Source organism: Paroedura picta, chromosome 16, assembly GCF_049243985.1.
Source record: "Paroedura picta isolate Pp20150507F chromosome 16, Ppicta_v3.0, whole genome shotgun sequence".
NCBI lineage: Eukaryota > Metazoa > Chordata > Lepidosauria > Squamata > Gekkonidae > Paroedura > Paroedura picta.
This window is the reverse complement of record NC_135384.1, coordinates 22155854-22177945: the sequence shown is the minus strand read 5'-3', so window position 1 is coordinate 22177945 and position 22092 is coordinate 22155854. Positions and strand designations below refer to the sequence as shown.

Genomic DNA, 22092 nt, shown 5'->3' with positions numbered 1-22092 from the left:
AGTTGCCCTTTTCCACGGCTCTATCTCTTTCGAGGTGTGTTGACCAGAGCAATACACAAAGTATCCCAAATAACGCTTTGGGATGCTTAGGGCTGATCCTGCATTGAGCAGGGGGTTGGACTAGATGGCCTGTATGGCCACTTCCAACTCTATGATTCTATGATTCTATGATTCTATGATTCTATGATCCTGCGTTGAGCAGGGGGTTGGACTAGATGGCCTGTATGGCCCCTTCCAGCTCTATGATTCTATGATTCTATGATTCTAACGCTGCACTGTGGATTCATATAGGGGTATTATGGTACTGGCTGATTTGTTTTCAGTCCCCTTCCTATTAATCCCCAGCGTAGCATTTGACTTTTTTTTATTGCAGTTGCATGCTTAGTCGACATTTTCAGTGCATTATCTATCAAGGCTCCTGGTCAGTTACCACCAGTTCGGACCCCACCCCATATATTAGGGAAAGAGGGAGCGCCTACCAAGCCAGGTCTGAGCAGGAGGCGACCAGCCAAACCTGGGCAGCTGCAGCAAGACTTGGGCGCATACCTCAGTGCAGCTGTACATCCCTTGCAAGGGCAGGGTCAGGCAAGGATGTTCTGGGGAAGAGGGCGTCCCAAACACGGGACAGCCCTCACCCCACGTAAGGTGGGCAGAAGCTGCTGCTCCCACTGGGTTCCAACTTCCCAAGTCCCAGACAGGGCAGATGTGAGAATTGTCAGCAGCCTGTTCTTCCTCTTTGTTTCTCCCTTCTTGGGAAGTAGGGCCACAGTCTGTTGGGGTCCCCCAAGTATGAAGCCTGAAGAGCTGTTGTCCTCTAACTCAAGGGTAGTCAACCTGTGGTCCTCCAGATGTCCATGGACTACAATACCCATGAGCCCCTGCCAGCAAATGGAGGACCACAGGTTGACTACCCCTGCTCTAACTAACACCGCCCAGGCTGCTGCATTATTGTTGGCAGCATCCAGTAGCACATTGTTTTCTTCTTCTCCTGCCAGTGATAAGGCCAACATTTCCACAGAAAAACCAAGACGTAAAAGAGACAAAATGCACCGTTGCCTCATTCCACTTCCCAGTGTGAAGAAGTCAGAGCGGAAAGCTGTGCTCAAAGAACCTACCAGATCCCATCAAACTGGAACAGGGACTTATATTCTTCCTCGGACAAAAGCTTCATGGATGACTCCGCTCCTGCCGTTCTGGTCGTCTGTTCTGGTGCCGTGCCGATCGCCCATTTCCTTTCGGCACCGAAGAGTTTGATGGCGTAGAGCGCAATGCCAAAGCACAAGAGAATGATGCAGAGGTACTTATAGCTGCAGGAAGACAGTGTGGAGAGACAGTTAGCATTTCTGCTTCCCACCCCTTAATCACAGCATAAACCTCCAGGCTGGTCATTCACATTTCACCTACTATAAGAAATATTGGCCTCTAGGTGTCCAAGAGTTACGACGAGCCATTTCCGTCATACAAGGTAAACTGTCTCGGTCTCTGAGCTGTCATTACAAATAAGGAAAGACAATTCATGAATAACTCCAGAGGGGTTTCTGTGTTAATATGTCGCAGCAAGATTAAATCAGGAGCACTGGGGCATCTAGAATAACAAAACAGGGCTTTGGACACAACTCGAATTTCCACAGACTTCCTGTCTGCAGAAGCAGGACTTTCCCTACTTGCCCAAGGGCCCCCTGGAATGCAATCCTTGGGGACAGGGCACCTCACGGAATAGCTTGGGGGGAACTGGAGTTTTGGGAGGCACGAGTGTTGAACATCCCCCTCCCCACTGTGCACATGGAGGTTTTAGATAGGAGCCAATCCTTTACTCCAGCATAAGCATTTGAGGACTAAAACCAGCTTTATAAGATGGACAGTAATAAACCATCACGAGGCAGGTTATGAGAAACAAAACAGATAGTAGAATCAAAAAAAAAGAAGAGGAGGAAGAGTTGGTTCTTATATGCCGCTTTTCTCAACCTGAAGGTGTCTCAAAGCAGCTTACAATGGTCTTCCCTTCCCTTTCCCCACAACAGATACACTGTGAGGGAGGTGAGGCTGAGAGAGCCCTGAGATTACTGAAGACGAGGAAGAGTTGGTTCTTATATGCCACTTTTCTCTCCCCAAAGGAGTTTCAAAGCAGTTTGCAATCCCCTTCCCTTTCCTCTCCCCACAACAGACACCCTGTGAGGGAGGTGGGGCTGAGAGAGCCCTGATATTACTGAAGAAGAAGAGTTGGTTCTTGTATGCCACTTTTCTCTACCCAAAGGAGTCTCAAAGTGGCTTACAATTGCCTTGCCTTGCCCTCCCCACAACAGACCCTGTGAGGGAGGTGATATCACTGCTTGGTCAGAACAGCTTTATCAGCGAAAGTGAAATGCAAGATGTACTCTGGAGAGCTGTAATTATACAAAGTAAACTGTTCCTCCTCAATTTGTCTTCCCACCAACCCTTTGAGGTAGACCAAGTCAAGAAAGTGATCAGCCCAAGAGGGAATCTTGGGAGTGGGAGTGGGAATCTTGGAGTGGGAATCTGAAGACGGGACACTCCAGTTCTAGTCTGATCTTTAACTGTTCCACCAATCAAGGCTAACATTTGGAAGTCAATGCTGAAATCAATAGAACAACAGCAGCAACATCAGATTTATATCGCAATTTTGGTCCACAAAGTGGTTGGGAACATTTTAAATAATATATACATTCAACATTTCTCCCTTCCCTCCAACTTAGCCCTGATTCTGGGGGCATAGTTCATCTACTGACAACATCTCGGGCTGAATTCAGCTATCTGGCCCAGTACCCCTCCTTAATATAGCCCCCTGTGCTGGATGGCCTTTGTCCATGACCCATATCCTAGCCTTTTGGGGAGGTCAAAGAGAACTTCCTCCCCTTTTCACCAGCAGAAACGTTGGTTGCATCCAACCCTTTCCCCCATCACCATTATGTAACCAGTGTAAGGAAAACAACGCTGGCCCTCAAGGGTTCTGCTCAGAAGTGAGCTGATTGTGGTCTGCTTCAAGTGACATTCCAGGGGCAGTTTGGAATGGCAGTTACTTGGACAGAATCTTGAAGCAGCAAGAAGTGTCAGGGTGTTGACTATAATATTTACCCAGCAAATGATTGGCCTGAAATCTCTGGTCGTTCTTCCATTTTCATTATTGAGAGGGGGAGGCGGGAGATGCTTCATATGTGGAAGCTCTTACGGGAAATAGACTTATCTCCTCAATTTATAATGGGGGAATTAGCAGTTCTAGGGGACTAGTAAGCAATTCAAGAGGTGGCAACAAGCGAGATACTCCACCTGTGTATATGAAGAGAGTATCTGGCAAGGAATCTTAAGACAGAGACAGTTCTAAAAATTAATAAAAAGGAATTTTATTGAAAATAAAATCAAAATGATCCCTAAGAACATACATACAATTTAATCTAGATCAGTCATACAGAGAAAATGAAAGGATGACTGGGTGTGATAGACATTAAAGCTTTGGATCATTGAAAGGCATGTGTCAAGGTGGAGGGTTCCAGAAGAAGCAGCCCATCCAGCAAGCTGCCTCTCACATAACACATGTCTCTGCTCCCTTTTTATAGCAAATTAATACCTTGAGGTTTATTCAGGGCATTCCTTGATCTCACTGGCTGGGTATTTTAGTTCCAAAAAGGTTTGTTGTAGATCATTTAGATGGGAATCTCTGTCCAGGGGATCTGGAGATGAACTGTAAAACCAGGGGATCCCCAGATCTAGGATACCCAGCCAGGGAGGTCAAGGAACAGATTAACAAAGCTAGAAGGATGCCAAGAGAAAACCTGTTAGAAGACAGACCCAAAAGAGAAAACAACAGAACACCACTAGTGGTTACATATAGCTCTCAGCTCAAGACAGTACAACGCATCATCAGTGACATACAACCTCTGCTGGATAATGACAGTTCTCTTTCCCAAGCACTGGGGGATAAACCTTTTGTTTCACACAGATAGCCCCTCAATCTCAAACAACTCCTCACCCACAACAATGCAGCATCTCATGTGAACATGGACACTGGTACTAGAGTTTGGAACAAACCAGGATGCCAACTTTGTAACCATATACACTCTAGTGCCACAATTACTGGACCTAAAAACATCACCTATACCATCAAAGGCCATCAAAGACCTGCTCATCTTCCAACTTAGTATATGCCATCAAGTGCCAACAATGCCCCCTTGTTCTTTACATAGGGCAGACAGGTCAAACCCTACGCCAAAGAATTAATGGGCACAAGTCTGACATCAAAAACCACACAATTGAAAAACCTGTGGGTGAGCACTTCACCCTTCCAGGACATTCAATAAGGGTCCTGAAAGTCGCTATTTTATTGCAAAGGAACTTCAAGAACAGGCTAGAAAGGGAGATTGCAGAAATGCACGTTATTACAACACTCAATACTATGACATACCCAGGACTCAATAGGGACAAAGGCTATTCATGCTAATGAACTGGTTCAACTGGTGTATCCATATTCCTCACTATGTATTTTATTTGTGATAATGTGACTGTAAGATAAAGCATTGTAATGGAATTTTGAGTTTGACTCCCTGGCCTTGGGAAGTGACCAGCAATTCCCTGGGAGGAATGTCTCACAGTTGTAAGGAGCAAGCTGTATTTGGTTGTGACACAGTCTACTGATGTAACAGAATTAATTTTTGCTATATATTCCCTGTCATGTAGCAAGATCACAGTCTGACGAAGAGTGCTTGCACTCGAAAGCTCACACCCTGAATCAATCTTTAAAGGTGCTTCTGGACTCTGATTTTGTTGTGCTGCTTCAGACCAACACGGCTACCCATTTGTATTTATACCTTGAGGGTAAGGGACAGGCCATGAAAGTCCTAAAATAAAGCCTTGCTATGAGCAGGAAGGCAACATGAAAGAAATGGATGTTTGTTAATAGTTAAACTAGATTCTGATAAAGAAACTCTAATGGGCTACCTCTGGAGCCGGTGAAAGACTCTAGGCCAGGGGTAGTCAACCTGTGGTCCTCCAGATGTTCATGGACTACAGTTCCCATGAGCCCCTGCCAGCAAACGTGTTTGCTGGCAGGGGCTCATGGGAATTGTAGTCCATGAACATCTGGAGGACCACAGGTTGACTACCCCTGCTCTAGGCGAGTCCTTGGGAGTGGACTTCCTCTATTCTGGTTGGGAGGGGGAGTCCGGGTGTGGAGGATCCTCTGTCAATGGGATTTTGATGTGCCAGTAATTAAAGACAGAAGGAAGTTGCTAGAAGTATGACTTTACCAGGAAGTGACTTTAAGGGGAAACAATACAGGATAGTTACCTAGATTTGCCCCTGGCCTCGTCCCTTTGTCCCAGTTGTGCCCGGGTGGGGAAGAACACCCTGCCTACCCCTTCTGTGTGAATAACTGCATTACTCATGTGACAGGAGATCTCTACCTGAGGATCTGATTTCACATAGAGTCTGTCAGTTGACGTATTTCTGTCACACAAAGCATTACAGGTAGCCCATGTGTCTGGCCTCACCTGTGTTGCTTATAGTGAACCTGAAATTAAAATGGAGAATTCCAGCTACTTTCGCTCTTTGCCCTGAGAAGGACTTACTTGGGGTGGGGCAGAGGCAATCTCACAATATGGCCATGAAGAAAAACACCTTGTTATAAAACTCTCTCGGAACGGCTTCTTTCAATAAACAGAGAAACGTTTTTAAAGTTGATTAGCATTCTTTGCTGCATACACGTTCTACACGGTGGACTGGATCCGCTAGTAAAAAAAAGGTTCCCTTTTACCCAACGAAAAACATATGCTGGGGATTGTGGGACCTGAATGGATAAAAGCCATGTGAGATGGGAGCTGTATCATGGAGGAGAATTTGAAAAGATTGAAAGAGATGGCTGGATCCTGTCCTACAGACGAGAGATTCGGTCTTGATAAATGTTAGAAATCAATGTTTGTACGATTTTATTTATTTGAAGATTCTGGGTAATCGAAGAGATTATTTTGTAAGGGGAAAATCCAGTGTATTGGACTGAACAATGGCTTTAAAAATAATCTTTTTTTGTGGTAACTGTTGCTCGGATTTTATATACATCAAGTAGGGATGTCATCTGGGGATCCCCTGGTTTTACAGTTCATCTCCAGATTCCTTGGAGAAAATGGCTATTTTGGAACATCGACTCTGCAGCATTATGCTCCACTGAGTTCCCTCCCTGCCAAAATTCTGCTCACTCCAACCCAAAAGTCTCCAGGTATTTCCCAACCCAGAGCTGGCAACCCAAGCATCAAGAGTGAAAAAAGAACTTGTTAAAGAAACCGACCAAATATATGACAATGGCAAAACGTATATATTTGATGCACAACAGACTAAGATCAAATTTTAGAAGGAATTGAAGTCCAATCTTAGATTATATTGATCAGTAAAAATGAGATGGAAAGAAATAATTGATGTATATAAATTGTATTGTTATATTTTAGAAAGCATGTAGACTGTAGTATACGGTGTGTGGTGTGATATTATGATGATGTAATATTCTAAGTCTTTTCCTATTCTTTCTCACTGGAAATTGTCTCCCAAAACGTGATCCCCTCTTTTTTATGTAATATAAAGTAGCCAGTTTAACATCTTTTAAAAATAGTAGTTCTGTAATATGTAGTATATCTTTTTTAATAAATAACATTTATTTTAAAATACTGATGTTTTATAACACAGAAGAGCTTGCGTTGCCCAGGTGCAACATACTGTCTCCTTTCCCCTGCATTAGAAGTGTGGACTTCTAATCTGCCATGCTGGATTCGATTCTGCACTCCCCCACATGCAGCCAGCTGGGTGATCTTGGGCTCGCCACGGCACTGATAAAGCTATTCTGACTGAAGAGGAATATCAGGGCTCTCTCAGCCTCACCCACCCCACAGGGTGTCTGTTGTGGGGAGAGGAAAGGGAAGGCGACTGTAAGCCGCTTTGAGACTCCTTTGGATAGAGAAAAGTGGCATATAAGAACCAACTCTTCTTCTTCTTCAGTAATCTCAGGGCTCTCTCAGCCTCACCCACCTCTGTTGTGGGGAGAGGAAAGGGAAGGTGAGTGTAAGCCGCGTTGAGCCTCCTTTGGGTAGAGAAAAGTGGCATATAAGAACCAACTCTTCTTCTTCTTCAGTAATCTCAGGGCTCTCTCAGCCTCACCCACCTCACAGGGTGTCTGTTGTGGGGAGAGGAAAGGGAAGGTGAGTGTAAGCCGCTTTGAGACTCCTTTGGGTAGAGAAAAGTGGCATATAAGAACCAACTCTTCTTCTTCTTCAGTAATCTCAGGGCTCTCTCAGCCTCACCCACCTCACAGGGTGTCTGTTGTGGGGAGAGGAAAGGGAAGGTGACTGTGAGCCGCTTTGAGACTCCTTTGGGTAGAGAAAAGTGGCATATAAGAACCAACTCTTCTTCTTCTTCAGTAATCTCAGGGCTCTCTCAGCCTCACCCACCTCACAGGGTGTCTGTTGTGGGGAGAGGAAAGGGAAGGTGACTGTAAGCCGCTTTGAGACTCCTTTGGGTAGAGAAAAGTGGCATATAAGAACCAACTCTTCTTCTTCTTCAGTAATCTCAGGGCTCTCTCAGCCTCACCCACCTCACAGGGTGTCTGTTGTGGGGAGAGGAAAGGGAAGGCGACTGTAAGCCGCTTTGAGCCTCCTTTGGGTAGAGAAATGTGGCATATAAGAGCCAACCCTTCTTCTTCCTCTTGATCTGCAGATGAGTGTTTTGTACACGATCCAGCAGCAACTAGACAACTTGACATAAATGGGAGGGAGCCATTCAATCTCTCTTAGAAGTTGGACTCAGAAATGCATAAACTGGGCTGGCTTGTAAGAAACGTGAATCGGCCACATAAATGCGATGGGCCTCACACTGTGGTTTGGGAACTCAGATTGGGCTGTAGCTCTCTCACAATGTTTCACATGACCTGGAGAGAAGAAGAGGTACAGGGTAGGCCAAGAGAGGAGGCTTGGGTTTGCCTCTGAATGAAATCCAGCTAGCTTCTCAGCATTTGAAAAAAATGACTAAGCTTATTGTTGAAGCCAACGCTATAACAACTATGCAAATAAAGCATAATAAAAACACACACACTAAAACCAAGCGATCACCACCTGACTTTGTGCCATGCAAAAACAAAATCAACAAGAAGTTATCAAGCACAGCACAGAGTAAAGTAAATGAAATAGAATGAAAAGAACTAGGAATCTACACAAACCTTTTCATAATAACAGATGAGGAAATGAAATGAGCCAACATGAAAGTGTCAGGAGGGGAAGCATCTACCAAAAGAAATATCCTTTCATCCTCATCAGAACCAGAGACAGTAGACAATATGGTGTTCAACCTTGGGCTAATCACAGTCCTGAAAGCACAGTTCTTACCGAGCAGCCCTGTCCGAGCTCTCTCAACCCCGCCTACTTCACAGGGTGTCTGTTGTAGGGAGAGGAAGGGAAGGCGATTGGAAGCTGCTTGGAGACTACATCTGGTAGTGAAAAGTGGGGCATAAAAACTAACTCTTCTTTTTAATTCAAACATCATCATATAGAGAGCAATACAGGACATAACAAATAAAATCCTCTATTTTGGTTAAGCCCACAAGGGCGCAATTAGAAGTCAGGTGTGACCTGATTAAACCTGCCATTAAAATATGCTGAAGGGAAGGTCTGAAACCTTACATTCATAAAGGCTTTTCACAGATGATCATAGATCATTTAAATAGCCAGAAAAAGTTCTGGCATATTTATGCCTCAGATACCATCTGGAAAATTTAGAGGTTTGGACTAGATCTCTGTCTCGTAAGGCATCTTTTCCACAAACCCAATCTTGAATTTTACAAAAATTGCATGTTTTGATCAAATCAAGGGAGGTTAATCCATATACATGAAAGCTCAGGGAAATATAGTAGACCAATAATTCCTTTCCAAAAAAAACCCCTGACAGCAGAGTTTTACAAGGTGAGTTTCAGGTTTATTGACAAGTTTTAAATAGAATTTCAGGAGATTCAGGTGCACCCAGAAGGTTATAAATGGAAGACCAACCTCAGTTCTGAGAAAGGTAGCTGGCATGCCTTCAGCGAGACCCAAAATTATCCTAATAAAGGCATTTCAGACAACTTCCAGTTTATCCAAAACCTTTCCCCGCCAGGGCCAAATTTCTGCACCATACAGAAGTTGTGAGATAATTTTACCCTGAAAGACCTTGAGTGCTGGGGCACCCAACTGGCTACCATAGGAGTAAAATAATTTTATAATAGCTCCCTTTGAGTGGCATACCTGTGAGATGTTAGCATATAAATATCATGACAAAGAAGATTGACTCATAATTAAAGGAAGAACGTTGCTCCATTTCATTGGAGTTTACAACCCAGTGAAAATCAGATCTGTAATTACCAAAGGAGACTACTTTTCTTTTATTATAAGTAGTTATCACTTAATTGCGATGGGTCTCAAACCGTGGCTTGGGACCTGAAATTGGGCTGCAGATCTCCCACAGTGTTTCATGAGGCCTGGAGAGAAGAAGATGAACAGGGCAGGCCAAGAGAGATTTGCCTCTGAACAGCCTGTGAAATGGCCAAGAAATCCAGCCCGCCTGCTCAGTATTTATAAATATTAAAGCACAACAATAAAAAGTGAGCTGATGTAAGATTACTGTGTATGTGTTGGGTACAGGAAAAACTGAATAGAGAGAGTCAACTTGGGCTTGCAAAATTCGGTTTGGGGAGGGTACTCAGCAGGGATTGGCCATCATAGAGTTTCCTGTAGGGCAGGGGTAGTCAGCCTGTGGCCCTCCAGATGTTCATGGACTACAATTCCCATGAGCCTCTGCCAGCAAACACTGGCAGAGGCTCATGGGAATTGTAGTCCATGGACATCTGGAGGACCACAGGTTGACTACCCCTGCTGAAGGGGAACTACTGTCTGTAATCTGGAGATCAACTGTGATTCTGGGAGAACGCCAGAATCCACCTAGAGGTCGGTAGCTCTAAGCAGAGTAGAGGGTGCCAAAAATACAGTAAGGGTTGGATCTTTTCTGGTGAAAAAGTGAGAAATTGTCTTCTGTAACCGTCCCCAAAAGGCTAGGCTGAGGATCATGAGACCAACGCACACAAAAGCTATGTGAGATGAGTGTTCTTGTGTGGAATTGGGTGAGACTGTGATAATGCTGGCTGGATCCAACCCTAGATGTAATAGAAATAGCTCTGGGTCGGGAAACAGCTGGAGATTTTGGGGGTGGAGCTTGAGGAGGGAATAATGCCGTTGACCAGGGGTAATCAAACTGCGGCCCTCCAGATGTCCATGGACTACAATTCCCAGGAGCCCCTGCCAGCGAATGCTGGCAGGGACTTCTGGGAATTGTAGTCCATGGACATCTGGAGGGCCGCAGTTTGACTACCCCTGGCTTACACGGTGTGGTTTTCTGCTTTTGTGTTTCACCTGGAGCTCTCCCAGCATTACAACAGGTCTCCCAACAGTGGTGAGATCAGAGAAATATCAGCATCAAAGGGTAGACTCCTTGGAGTGACATCACTGCTGAGATGTGTCCCCCACCCCCACCCCTATCTCCACTTTTTCACTGCTGAGAAACCCCTGAAATTCTTCAGGCTTCAAGAAACCCCAGAAGTGGCATGATGGTGCAGAATATGGTTGGGAAGCATCGCTGTAGACACGCCCACCTGGGCCCCTCCCCTGCCCACCCCCTCCAGGCCCATCATTGGCCTACCCTTATCCCTGATAAACTGCAACTTGTCCAGAAAGCAGTGGCCAGGGTTATCACGGAAACACCTTGGGGGGGGGCACAACTGGATGATTTTCCAACAACTGCACTGGTTACCAGTTGAATCCTGGATTGATCTCAAGGTCTTGGTAATCCAAACCCACAGTTCTGCATGGCCGCATGGGTGAAGTGGCAATGGCCAAAAGGGCATGGCATCCCACTGGCTATACAAAGAGACCCCACAGGCTGACCACTGATGCTGTAGCTGATCCTGCTCAGGGCCGTGTGGAGCATGGGTCACTGGAGAACAGGAAGGCCAGGGCCAAGGGCAGCCCCCCGCCCCCCCAGGTTTGTACATGGGCAGGCTTATGAAAGTTGCACGAAACATGCAAGTAATGGCAGATCCAGCAGGCAGAATCACATCAATACATACAAGGAATGACTTTGTGCATCTGACAAACTGGAGAGGTGGGTCAACATGACCATATACAGTCATATCACCTGATAAATGCTTAACAAACGTTTAAACATAAATAAAAATAAAGTCCCATCCATTTGGGAAACCCTTCCAGGGACACCAAAAAGCCCCAGGGTTTCTCGCAGTCTGGCCTGGGCAATCGCTTCTACCTTTTGCGTTGATCAGACAAGTCCTTTCCTTCCTGTTTTGCCATCTGAAAACCAGGTCAGGTCCTTTATAGGTTCAGGCCAAGATCCATCATTGGGGAGGGGCGGCAACATCACAAAATGCATGACTCCTTGGTTACACACTTGGAGTCAGAGCATGTGTCTGGGGACAGGACTTTACCAGCTGCGGCAACAGAAGCCCGTCCTTTCCCCTCCATAAGGCCAGCAGACATCCCTGGGTGTGGCATCAGCCTAGCCTTGCTTGGCCAGGAGTCGGAAGAAGAAAAAGAAGAGTTTGTTTGTATGCTCCACTTTTCACTACCCGAAGGAGTCTCAAAGCATCTTCCCTTCCTCTCCCCACAAGAGACACCCTGTGAGGTAAGTGGGGATGAGAGAGCTCTGAGAAAACTTTTCTATGTGAACAGCTCTAACAGGACTGTGACTAGGCCAAGGTCACCCAGCTGGATGCCTGTGGAGGAGTGGGGAATCGAACCCAGCTCACCAGATGAGAAACCGCTGCTCTTAACCGCTACACCACGCTGGCTCTGGCACCACCCATCCTAGGGTCACCTGGTCCACCTGTCCAGCAGTGGGGGATAGGGGGGTAGAGTTGCCAAATGAGGCTGGGAAACTCCTGGAGGTTTGGGAATGGACCTTGGGGAGGATAGGGGTTCTCAGTGGGGCACAGTGCCTCAGAGTCTACCCTCCAACTCCTCCCCAGGGGAAATGATCGTTATAGTCAGAAGATGAGCTGCAATTCCAGGGAATCCCCAAGAAAGTCTCCCCTGGAGGCTGGTATCCGCAAGACACAACAGGGCTTGGGCAGGCAAGGGGCAGGGAGGGGGGCCCTCCCCCACTCTGAGACACTTTTCTCCCCTCCCCTCTCGCCTGCTCTTTCTGCGGTGAACATTAAATCACCTGAAGGGATACTTTAAACTCATCCCGTGCCATGATTTCCGACACACAAAAGCTTATGCTGGAATAAATTCAGTTAGTCTTTAAGGAGACCACTGGATAGTTGTTTTACCCTTTTCTTTGTGGTTGAGACAACAGATAACTCAAACTGCGTTTGCCCTGAGGCACTGTGGCCCAGCTAGGTATGGAGGAGGAGGAGGAAGTGCCCTCAGGGTTTTCCCCAACAGCCAGCAAACTCTCTGGGGCCAACTCTGGAAACAACAGGCGCTTTAGAAGTCCCTTCATTCCTTAGGTGGTGGAGGGTCACTCACCTGAGAAGCCTAAAGTGGAGATGGCATCTGATATACCCCGAAAAGCAAGATTTCCAACCTCCAGGTGGGGCTTAGAGACTGCTTAGAATCATAATTAATCTCCAGTTCCCCTTTGGAGGCTGAGCTATAAAGCGGCACCCCCTGCTGACATCCCTCCCCTCCCTTAACCCCGGTCTCCCCAGCCTCTACCCCCAAATCTCCAGGAATTTCCCAGCCCAAAGTTGGCTACCCTGCCCAAGCTCACAAAGTATGGCAATCAGATGAATGAGTGATGGGCGCTCCTGCAAGAAAGAAAAACCAGCCTGCATTTTTCTGAGCCTAGAAAAGAAAAGGGCACCGAAGTGTCTCATTCCTTCCATAAGTCTCCTTGCAGGACAATCCTGAACAAATTTACACCTTTCCAAATCCACTGAAGTCATCGATGGATATCAAAAAGTACAAATTCTGTTTTGAACTTCCTCCACCCGGCTACCAGAGCACCAAACCCCCCATGTCTAAGACAAATGAGAGAAGCTAAACACAATAAAAAACCATCTGTAAAGGAATCTCTGATAGGCGCCCCTCAAAGATAATATTCCTTTCCACTTTTTTTTTAAAGTCCCCATCTCAGAGAGATGCTGGAGATTCTGGAAGCGGAGGGGGTCATATCCATCGCAAAACAGTTCCTCTAATCTCCACCACCCACAGAAGTATTGCAGAAGTCACTCACCTCCGGACCCGCAAGCACGCAAGCAAAGAACACCCTTCCATCTTCAGGAAGCTCCCGGCAGGGCAGGCAAAGAGTAACTATGATCCCCTCCCCCTGCACTCCATCTCTCCTTCTAGTGCTGATATCAACTCCACCCCTCCAGCCGCAGCCAGTGGCCTTCTGGCACCCGCTATCAGCCCCACCTATCCACAGGTACAACAAACCCTTTCCTTTTCCAAAGGAGATTCACTTCACGGGCCGGTCTCAAGAGGACAAGTTTGTTTTTGGCCGCTTTCCTGAGCATGTTTAAACGTCGCCGAGAAATCTTTCTGCTGTGGCTTGGAAATCTGTTTCTAGATTGTTTTGATTCTTACTGCCTTCGGAGTCAAAGGGGAACATGCTGGCCTGGACAGCTGAGAAAGAACTAAAGCGTTGTTTAGCCCCAGATTAGTGAGGAAGGCTCTTGGTGTCTTCTCCCTCGGGTATGAGTCTTTTCCTCATTTGTGTCCCAAAATTTAAGGGTTCAGCAAGAAGAACCCAGGCTTGCCTAATCCTGATACAGGGGCTCTGTGCCTCCTCTGATGTGGACTGGATGTTTTGCACTTATCTGGGCATGCCTGTGGGATCACGAAGGAGCGTAATGACGCAGCAATGCATTGCTCGATGTGGTCAAATGTGGGCCTTCTCTAGCCACCACAGTTGATTCAGCCTGAGGAAACCTGTTTATCATCATTCTAGAGCAGGGGTAGTCAAACTGCGGCCCTCTAGATGTCCATGGACTACAATTCCCAGGAGCCCCCTGCCAGCGAATGCTGGCAGGGGGCTCCTGGGAATTGTAGCCCATGGACATCTGGAGGGCCACAGTTTGACTACCCCTGTTCTAGAGTTATAGTTGTGTTAGCCTCTTGCGGCAACAATTGTCAAGTGGCGCCTTAAAAGACAGAAAAGGTTTCCTTTTGCTCCGAGCCGGATGGGAGGGCAGTATATAAATTAAATAAATAAATGACAAACTTCCATGAATGATGCTGGAATAAAACCTTCTTCTTTATATTTGAATAGCTACTAGCCCTCTATCTGGGTACAGTATTCATTAGATCTGATAAGATCTGCTATGTGATCACAGGCCAAAGGAGGCTCTGTGCTCCAAGTTCTTCTGGGAAATGGTGCATGTGGAAGAGTACATTGGTGTGCACATTAGTTATTTCCCGTCAAAACCATCTCCCATAGCTGCACACAATGTTCACATCTGGCAAATTTACAATTATTCAGATATCGAACAGGGCCCCTCCCAGGGTTACTTGAATTAACACTGCATTCATCTAACATTTTCCTACCACTTTAACTCCAGACTGTTTCCACTAACTACTACTGCATGGCTCAAGAAGTAGCAAGTGGGTGGTAAGACGGCTGGTTTGAGCGAAGGCACGATCATGCATGCCCCCCCCCCCTGCAGGGGAACAGATCACAAGAGAAGCACGGTTGGCCGTCTTCCACCTGTGTCAAGCCAAACTACTAGCGCCCTACTTGGTTCCAGAGCAGCTGGCCACAGTGATCCATGTGACGGTCACCTCTAGACTGGACTTCTGTAATTCACTCTAGGAAGGCCTACCCTTTTCCCTGATAAACTGCAACTTGTCCAGAAAGCAGTGGCCAGGGTTATCACGGAAACACCTTGGAGGGCCCACATATGGATGATTTTCCAACATCTGCACTGGTTACCAGTGGAATCCCGGATCGATCTCAAGGTCTTGGTAATCCAAATCCACAGTCCTGCCTGGCCACATGCGTGAGGTGGCAATGGCCAAGAGGGCACGGCATCCCACTGGCTATACGAAGAGACCCCAGAGGCTGACCACAGATGCTGTAGCTGATCCTGCTCGGGGCCCTGTGGAGCATGGGTCACTGGAGAACAGGAAGGCCTTGGGGTAGGCCAGGGCCAAGGGCAGCCCCTCCCTCAGGTTTGTACATGGGCAGGCTTATGAAAGTTGCACGAAACATGCAAGTAATGGCAGATCCAGCAGGCAGAATCGCATCAATACATACAAGGAATGACTTTGCGCATCTGACAAACTGGACTTTGTGGTTGCCAGTTCAAGGCTGGGAAATTCCTGGAGATTTGGAAGTGGAGCCTGGGTAGGGCAGAGTTTGGAGACAGGCGGGCGTTCCGCAGAGACGCGCTGTCATCAGGGTCCACCCTCCCAAGCAGCCATTTTCTCCAGGCAAACTGATCTCTGCAGTCCGGAGAGGAATGGTAATCCTAGGAGAACTTCTGCCATCACCTTGAGGTTGCAAGCTGAGAAGAAGATCGACAATGGCAGTCCAATAAACAATTTATTCCAAAATTCACAAAAACGTGAGTGATCTATTTTAACCAGAAAGCCATATATACCCGGGCAATCATCACGTTTTTGGAAGTAACCCTTCCTCAATGGCTGTTTTCTGTCAAATACAAAATATGCTATCAGTGTTTGCATTTGAAAGATTATTTCGTGTGTAACAGGAACATTCCCCTGCCTCACATATTTCACATCACGATTGGTTCCAAAACCATTCTATAAACTTATAATCTAAAACAAAGCTGGATCAGGAGCAGTGTACCACTATGGGTCCACATTTGAATGAATCACAGTTCTTAACAGGCTTTCACAAGGTTTTGAGCCAGCTTGCTGTAGTGGTGAGGAACACGGACTTCTAATCTGGTCAGCCGGGTTTCATTCCCCGCTCCTCCTCCACATGCAACCAGCTGGGTGACCTTGGGCTCCCTACAGCACTGATAAAGGTGTTCTGACTGAGCAGGAATATCAGGGCTCTCCCAGTCTCATCTACCCCTCAGGTTGTCTGTTGTGGGGAGAGGAAAGGAAAGGTGACTGTAAGCCACTTTGAGACTCCTTTGGGTAGAGAAAAGCACCATATAAGAACCAACTCTTTGTCTTCTTCAGTAATCTCAGGGCTCTCTCAACCTCACCTCCCTCACAGTCTGTCTGTTGTGGGGAGAAGAAAGGGAAGGAGAATGTAAGCCACTTTGAGACTCCTTCAGGTAGCAAAAAGTACCATATAAGAACCAACTCTTCTTCTTTATTTCAGGGCTCTCTCAGCCTCACATCCCTCACAAGGTGTCTGTTGTGGGGAGAGGAAAGGGAAGGCAAATGTAAGCCTCCTTGAGACTCCTTCGGGTAGCAAAAAGCACCATATAAGAACCAACTCTTCTTCTTCTTGGAATATCTTGCTACTAGGTGCATGCCCTTCCGTAACTTCCTGTTGTATGTACTTATTTTATGTTAATTGTATTTAGTCTAAGTAGCAACAAGGGGGGGGTGGCCTTCACCAATTTGTCCTCCCCCTTCCCTGACCTTTCTGTAGTGAATATATAAGCATCAACCAAAGGGATAGACTCAAATAAATCTGATGACTTGAGTTCTGCTGCACAACAGTTGATGCTGGGATAAATTTTGTTAGTCTTTAAGGAGCTAACTCACCAGAGACCTGTTCTATAATTTTGTCTGTTCTGATGGCATTAGAGAAATCCAGTTTCCCCTCTTGCCCAGAGGTGCTGTGGCCCATATCAGTAAGAAGGAGTCAGAGCTGCTGCAATATCACCCTGCAGGCAATCAGTTGTCTTGGGCCCAAACTATCAGCCACAGGCTGAAAGGCCACTCCGCCCATTATGTTATAGAGCAGGGGTGGGCAAACTGTGGCCCTCCAGATGCTCATGGGAATTGTAGTCCATGGACATCTGGAGGGCCACAGTTTGCCCACCCCTGTTATAAAGAGGCACTCACCAAAGGTGGAGAATTTAGATAACTGAACCTCGACTCACTTAACCAGAGGGACATGTTGATTAAATGAAAGGCTCCCCAAAAGAATAAGTAGCCCACAATCTTACATGCTAACAAAACTTGTCAAAGAGGCAATAGGGTGTCTTTATTCTCCCAGTCCATCCGTGGATCTACCAGCAATACAATCCTCAGCCAAGGTAGTAATAATAACACATTGACTTGCTGGGAGCAGCGGTATGCAAGCCAAGCAAACAAACAAACAAACAAATAAATGCTCCCCCCTGCCACCCCCTCTTCTCCATCTAGGCCTGGGTGGAAATTCTGTCCCATCTGCCTCCAGGTCTTTGTGACCGAGCAGGTTTTCCTTTTGTTTGTTTGAACTGTTTTAAATATACATGGTTTTATCTTTTTAAATGAACTCCTGACTTTTAACTACCCTGTAATTCTTATCTGTGGCCCTTCCCTCTCTGGCTCAGGTTGGTTCACAACAGTTCAAACAAACAAACAAACAAACAAACAAACCTATGAGAAATGAAGTACAGCGGTGGTTGCCCATGTATCAATAGAAAATTTTAAGCACCCAAGAAAAGATTTAGATTATGTTTTATAATACAAAACCAAGACATTAGGAAAAAAAACCATATTCTTTAATGTAGTGTCATTATATTTGCAAAAATGTCTGCGGTTCAAATGACTACATATTAAAGCAGCAGCCAAACATACAGACATATCCTGTTATACATAGTTAATAAGTAGCTTAAAAGTCAACAGGTTACTACATAGTAAAATGACAAAGTAACCAAATGAAATGTTCAAGTCTTGACATTATTAATGAAAAAAATGGCAAGATGGCTAGATAAGATGGGTCTCTGGTAACTCCCCATTGCCTTTCTCATTTATCTCCCAAAAATGTCCTATTAGTAGAACAACAGACTAGTAACAAGGTTGATAATGGTTTTCAAAATCATGCGATCCACAGCATGCTGCTCTAATCCAATATTCACTTTATATCTCTGTAAGATCAAGTCTCACTGTGGAAGTGCTAATGATCCCAATCCTTGTGTGACAAACCAAAAAGGTATTAGAAAAATGTATTTATTGTATATTAAATGTAGGCCTTTTAGCAAACACAGCAGAAGACAGAATCAGGATACAGGATGATCTGGACAAGCTAGAAAACCTGGGTAAGATGAATAAAATGAATTTTTGAGATAATCACTTTTGAGATAATGTAACGTTCTTCATTTAGGTAGAAAAGGTCATATGCATCATTATAGCATGGGCGAGACTTGTCTTGGCAGTAGTACACGTGAAAAGGATCTGGGGGTTCTAGTAGACCAGACACTGAACATGAGTCAGCAGTGTGACTCAGTAGCGGCCCTTCCTTGCATACACAGGGAATTGCTAATTGACACTGTGGGACTGTAGGTGAATTTCTTCCAGGCCAAGCTGGAGATTTTTGGTGGAGGGATCACTTGGGCATAAAATCTGGATCACTGTGGGTGGGCTGGTAGTTGTAAGTTCCTGCATTGTGCAGGGGGTTGGACTAGATGACCCTGGAGGTCCCTTCCAATTCTATGATTCTATGATTCTAATATTTTAGGTTGCGACTTTAAGGTTTTTGATATTTTTTACAATGGAGCAGTGTATTGTGTAATTTTCACTTATTTGAACCTTTTTATTAATAATTGTTTTTAAAATGTCCTGTATGAAATGTCAAAACATTGCCCCACCACAATGTTTGTTACTGGAACCCGTAAGGGCATAATAATATTACATACAAGCTTGATCATATTACTGTAACCACTCTGGTGTAAAAGCTCAAGACCAACTCCTGAATCACCTTTCTAACTCTGAAATACATCTTACCTGTGTTGTAAACAAATAAATAAACAAACAAAAAACAGGAAACATGCCCGTGAGGAGGAGGACGGCTGCCCTGTGCGGGTTATGCATGGTAGCCAGTGGCTGCAAGGCTCTCTGGCCAGGTAAGTTAATGCCCTGAGCGTTCCTTTGCTGATGTGGCTGACTCAGCATCTGGTGGTACGGGACTAAACAAGAGGACAATTACAAAAAGGACAATGAAATCTGAACAGAAAGAAGCCAGCTGGAAAACAGTTAGATTAACTTGTGGGACTTTCTTACTGAACTCCTAACTCTGCTTCAATATTTGGTTCCCTGTAGGGAGGGCTGTAAACTCCAGGTTAGTAAATTGTTATAGGGCTCTCCAAGATCAGTTTGCCTAGAGAAAATGGCAACCTTGGAGGGAGGATTTTATGACGTTACATCCCCATCGAACTCCAGCTACCTCCCTGCCAAATCTCTAGAATTTCCAATGCCACACTCAGACCGTTTATGCACTGGAGGTTTCATGCTGGGCTGCAGGCTGGAGTTTTAGTCGTGGCAGGTTGCCCCACCTCTTCCTGCACCCACACGGGGGAGCATTTGGCCCGGTGCATCTCATCCACCCCCGATTTGTGTCCCTGCATGGGAGCTGGGGCAGTGAAGTTCCCAGTGCGCAAACGGTCACAGAGGGTCTTCTATGCTCCCTCTCAAGAGTCAACCTCCTCAACTGCAATTGGGTTACCTTTTCACCCCAATGGCACCAGGCCCCTTTCTGGCCTTGGAGAATATCTCCGGAGGGAATATTTGCCATGAGGCCCAAGGCCTGTGCATGAGCAGGGAAAGCTGCCTTGCAACCCACAGGATGCAGCAAATTGATTTGTTTTTCAAGAGGAAACCATTTATTAAACAGCCCCCTTATAGGAAATGGCATAAACTGATTAAGGGACAATCCAGGAACGGGCAACCAGAGACGTGAACAAGTAGTGGCTAATTAAAGTGGCAGAAAGCAAGAAGCAGAAATGGCTTTAAAATAGAGTTTTCCAAAATCAAATGTATAGGATATCACACTGGCAGATGCTCATCCATTATGGGGTCGTTCTCAGGCGACCTGTAGTTGGCACGAGGACTTGGTAATGTATGAATTGGCCCTCAGTCTTCCTACCAAGGGAGAACATTGTATGCTACCCTGAGATTTTGGGTGGACGGGGTGGATGAAAACAAGGTAAATGACGGTGAAGTCACTGGAAAAGAGTCATAAGAATCATGCTAGGACAAGGGGAAGGCCTAATATGAGAAGGATTGGTTTAGTCAAGGAAGCTGCAACCTTCAATTTGCAGGCTTAAGCAAGGCTGATTCAGCCATGCTGGTCTGAAGCCACAAAGTTTGAGTCCAGTGGGACTTTCAAGACTAGCAAAGTTTAATTTTGGGTATACGTTTTCATGTGCCTGCACAGTTCTTTAAATACATTGAAGAGTGGAGGCAGAAGAAAGCTTAAACTCAGACTAAAACTTTGCTGGTCTTAAAGGTGCCACCGGACTCAAACTGTGTTAACAACAGGATGCTTTGGAGGTCATTGATTCCTGGGGCTACTTGACCCTATGAAGCAGCTTGACGGCACTTCACACCCACAAGCACACACACACACACCTGCCTGGCTCATAGATGGTCCAGGAGTGGGAGATGTGATGGATGGTGGTGTGTCTGGGTTCTTCCTGAGCAAAACAGCTGAACAAGAAGGCATGTGACTGGTACAGCTTCTTAGAAGATGTGGCATAGTTTTCTGTATTGTGGTTGTTTTGTTGTGTGGTGCAGAATTTTGTAGACAACATGCATGCTTGCGGAGGATGCTCAGGAGGGGAGAGATTAAAGGATTTGGATAATCTCAAGGATTCAGATCAGGGAGCTAAATCTTTGGTTTAACCGTCAAGGGCCAAAATACAACCCAGAAGAGGTTTTAGTACACTATCAGTTTTGTTCACTACACATTTGTTTCTTACATGGCTTTGCCTTTCACAAACATTGGCTTACTTTCTGCTGCCACCCGTTGGCCATGGATAGAACTGCTGCCTGACAGTCTGCAGTCCAGCTCAGAAGACTTGGGTGGATTCTCCCTGCTCCTCTCACATACTTTGTTGAGCACAAGCTGATTCTGTGAAGGTTCAAGGAGGTGGCAGGTTACAGGGGATGAGTGATACGATTGTGAGTGTCCTGCACAGTACAGGGGGTTGGACTAGATGACCCAGGAGGTCCCTTTCAACTCTGTTATTCCATGTTTCTAAGCCCAAAGCAGGAAGCATTTTTGTCAGTTCAGACACCAGATAACTGAAGTTTCAAAAATTGCAGCTTTTGATGCCCGAGTGAGCTGCCTAGGGAGGGTTAGCTGTCACATCCAGTGGGAGTATCTGGGTGATGTCACTTCTGGTGACGTGACTGCTGGCGGCATGGCAAGGAGGTGTGACTGCTGACATCACTTCCTGGGTTTCTCAAAGTCCAAAGAATGTTTCAGGGGTTTCTCAACGGTAAAAAGGCTGAGAAAGGCTGGTCTAAACCATCTTCACTGCATTGTTCACTGTATATATTGTACTGTTTTGTTGTGTCGCTTTCCAGTTTTGTAATCCTACTTTATTATATATGCTGTATATTCTTTTCCAGTATATTCTTTAATTTTGTGTTGTGTGTGTGCGCTTCAATGGCATGCTGCATGTTTATAGTTTTATGCTGCTGCTATTGCATTGTTTATAATTGCGTGAACCGCCTTAGGTCTCCATGAGAAAGGCTGACTATAAATGCAGTAAAGAAATAAACACATGGCACAGGTGGGTAGGAAATAGCAGTTGGCCAGGAGAATGTCCTGGTGGATTGTGCCCCATTGGTTAGGAATACTTCTTGTGCCTACCTTCTCCCCCTCCGCCCCTGCCCCCAATGCATCCTCAAGGAGGGGAGCATTTTTTTTTATCGAAAACATTGTCCAGACATGTAGATCTCAATCACCCAATGCTATGGCTCCAATCCAGATTTCCCTTCTCCCCCTACAACTGTTTTCTGGTGCCCAATTACACATCTGAGTTTTGTTTCTAATTTGTCCTTGATTTATGTGTTGATCTGCCAATTTCACCAGGTGTTGTTCTCCTGCGATGAAATATAGATGTTTATCTCCTGGGCCACATCTTCAATTGTTATTTGGAAAAGAAAGGGATACCAAGGCTGAAATCCGTTGGGACATTAGCAC

At 45.7% G+C, this 22092-nt stretch overlaps 1 protein-coding gene across 6 annotated transcripts in view; it reads right to left on the bottom strand.

Moving 5' to 3' along the window:
• The window catches only part of B4GALNT2 (beta-1,4-N-acetyl-galactosaminyltransferase 2 (SID blood group)), a 64069-nt gene that overhangs the window by 39140 nt on the left and 2837 nt on the right, over positions 1-22092 (bottom strand). Inside the window, exons 1-3 of one of the 6 annotated variants that reach the window (XM_077314247.1) lie at positions 2923-2998; positions 1405-1487; positions 1116-1307 (exon numbers count right to left, since the gene is read on the bottom strand). In XM_077314247.1, coding sequence (XP_077170362.1) covers positions 1116-1307; positions 1405-1487; positions 2923-2925 — 278 coding nt within the window. In that variant the 5' untranslated portion in view covers positions 2926-2998. Of the gene's footprint in view, positions 1-1115; positions 1308-1404; positions 1488-2881; positions 3018-13263; positions 13393-20891; positions 21013-22092 lie in introns of those variants that run through there. The other 5 variants (XM_077314246.1, XM_077314252.1, XM_077314249.1 and 2 more) reach the window with 5 other exon arrangements.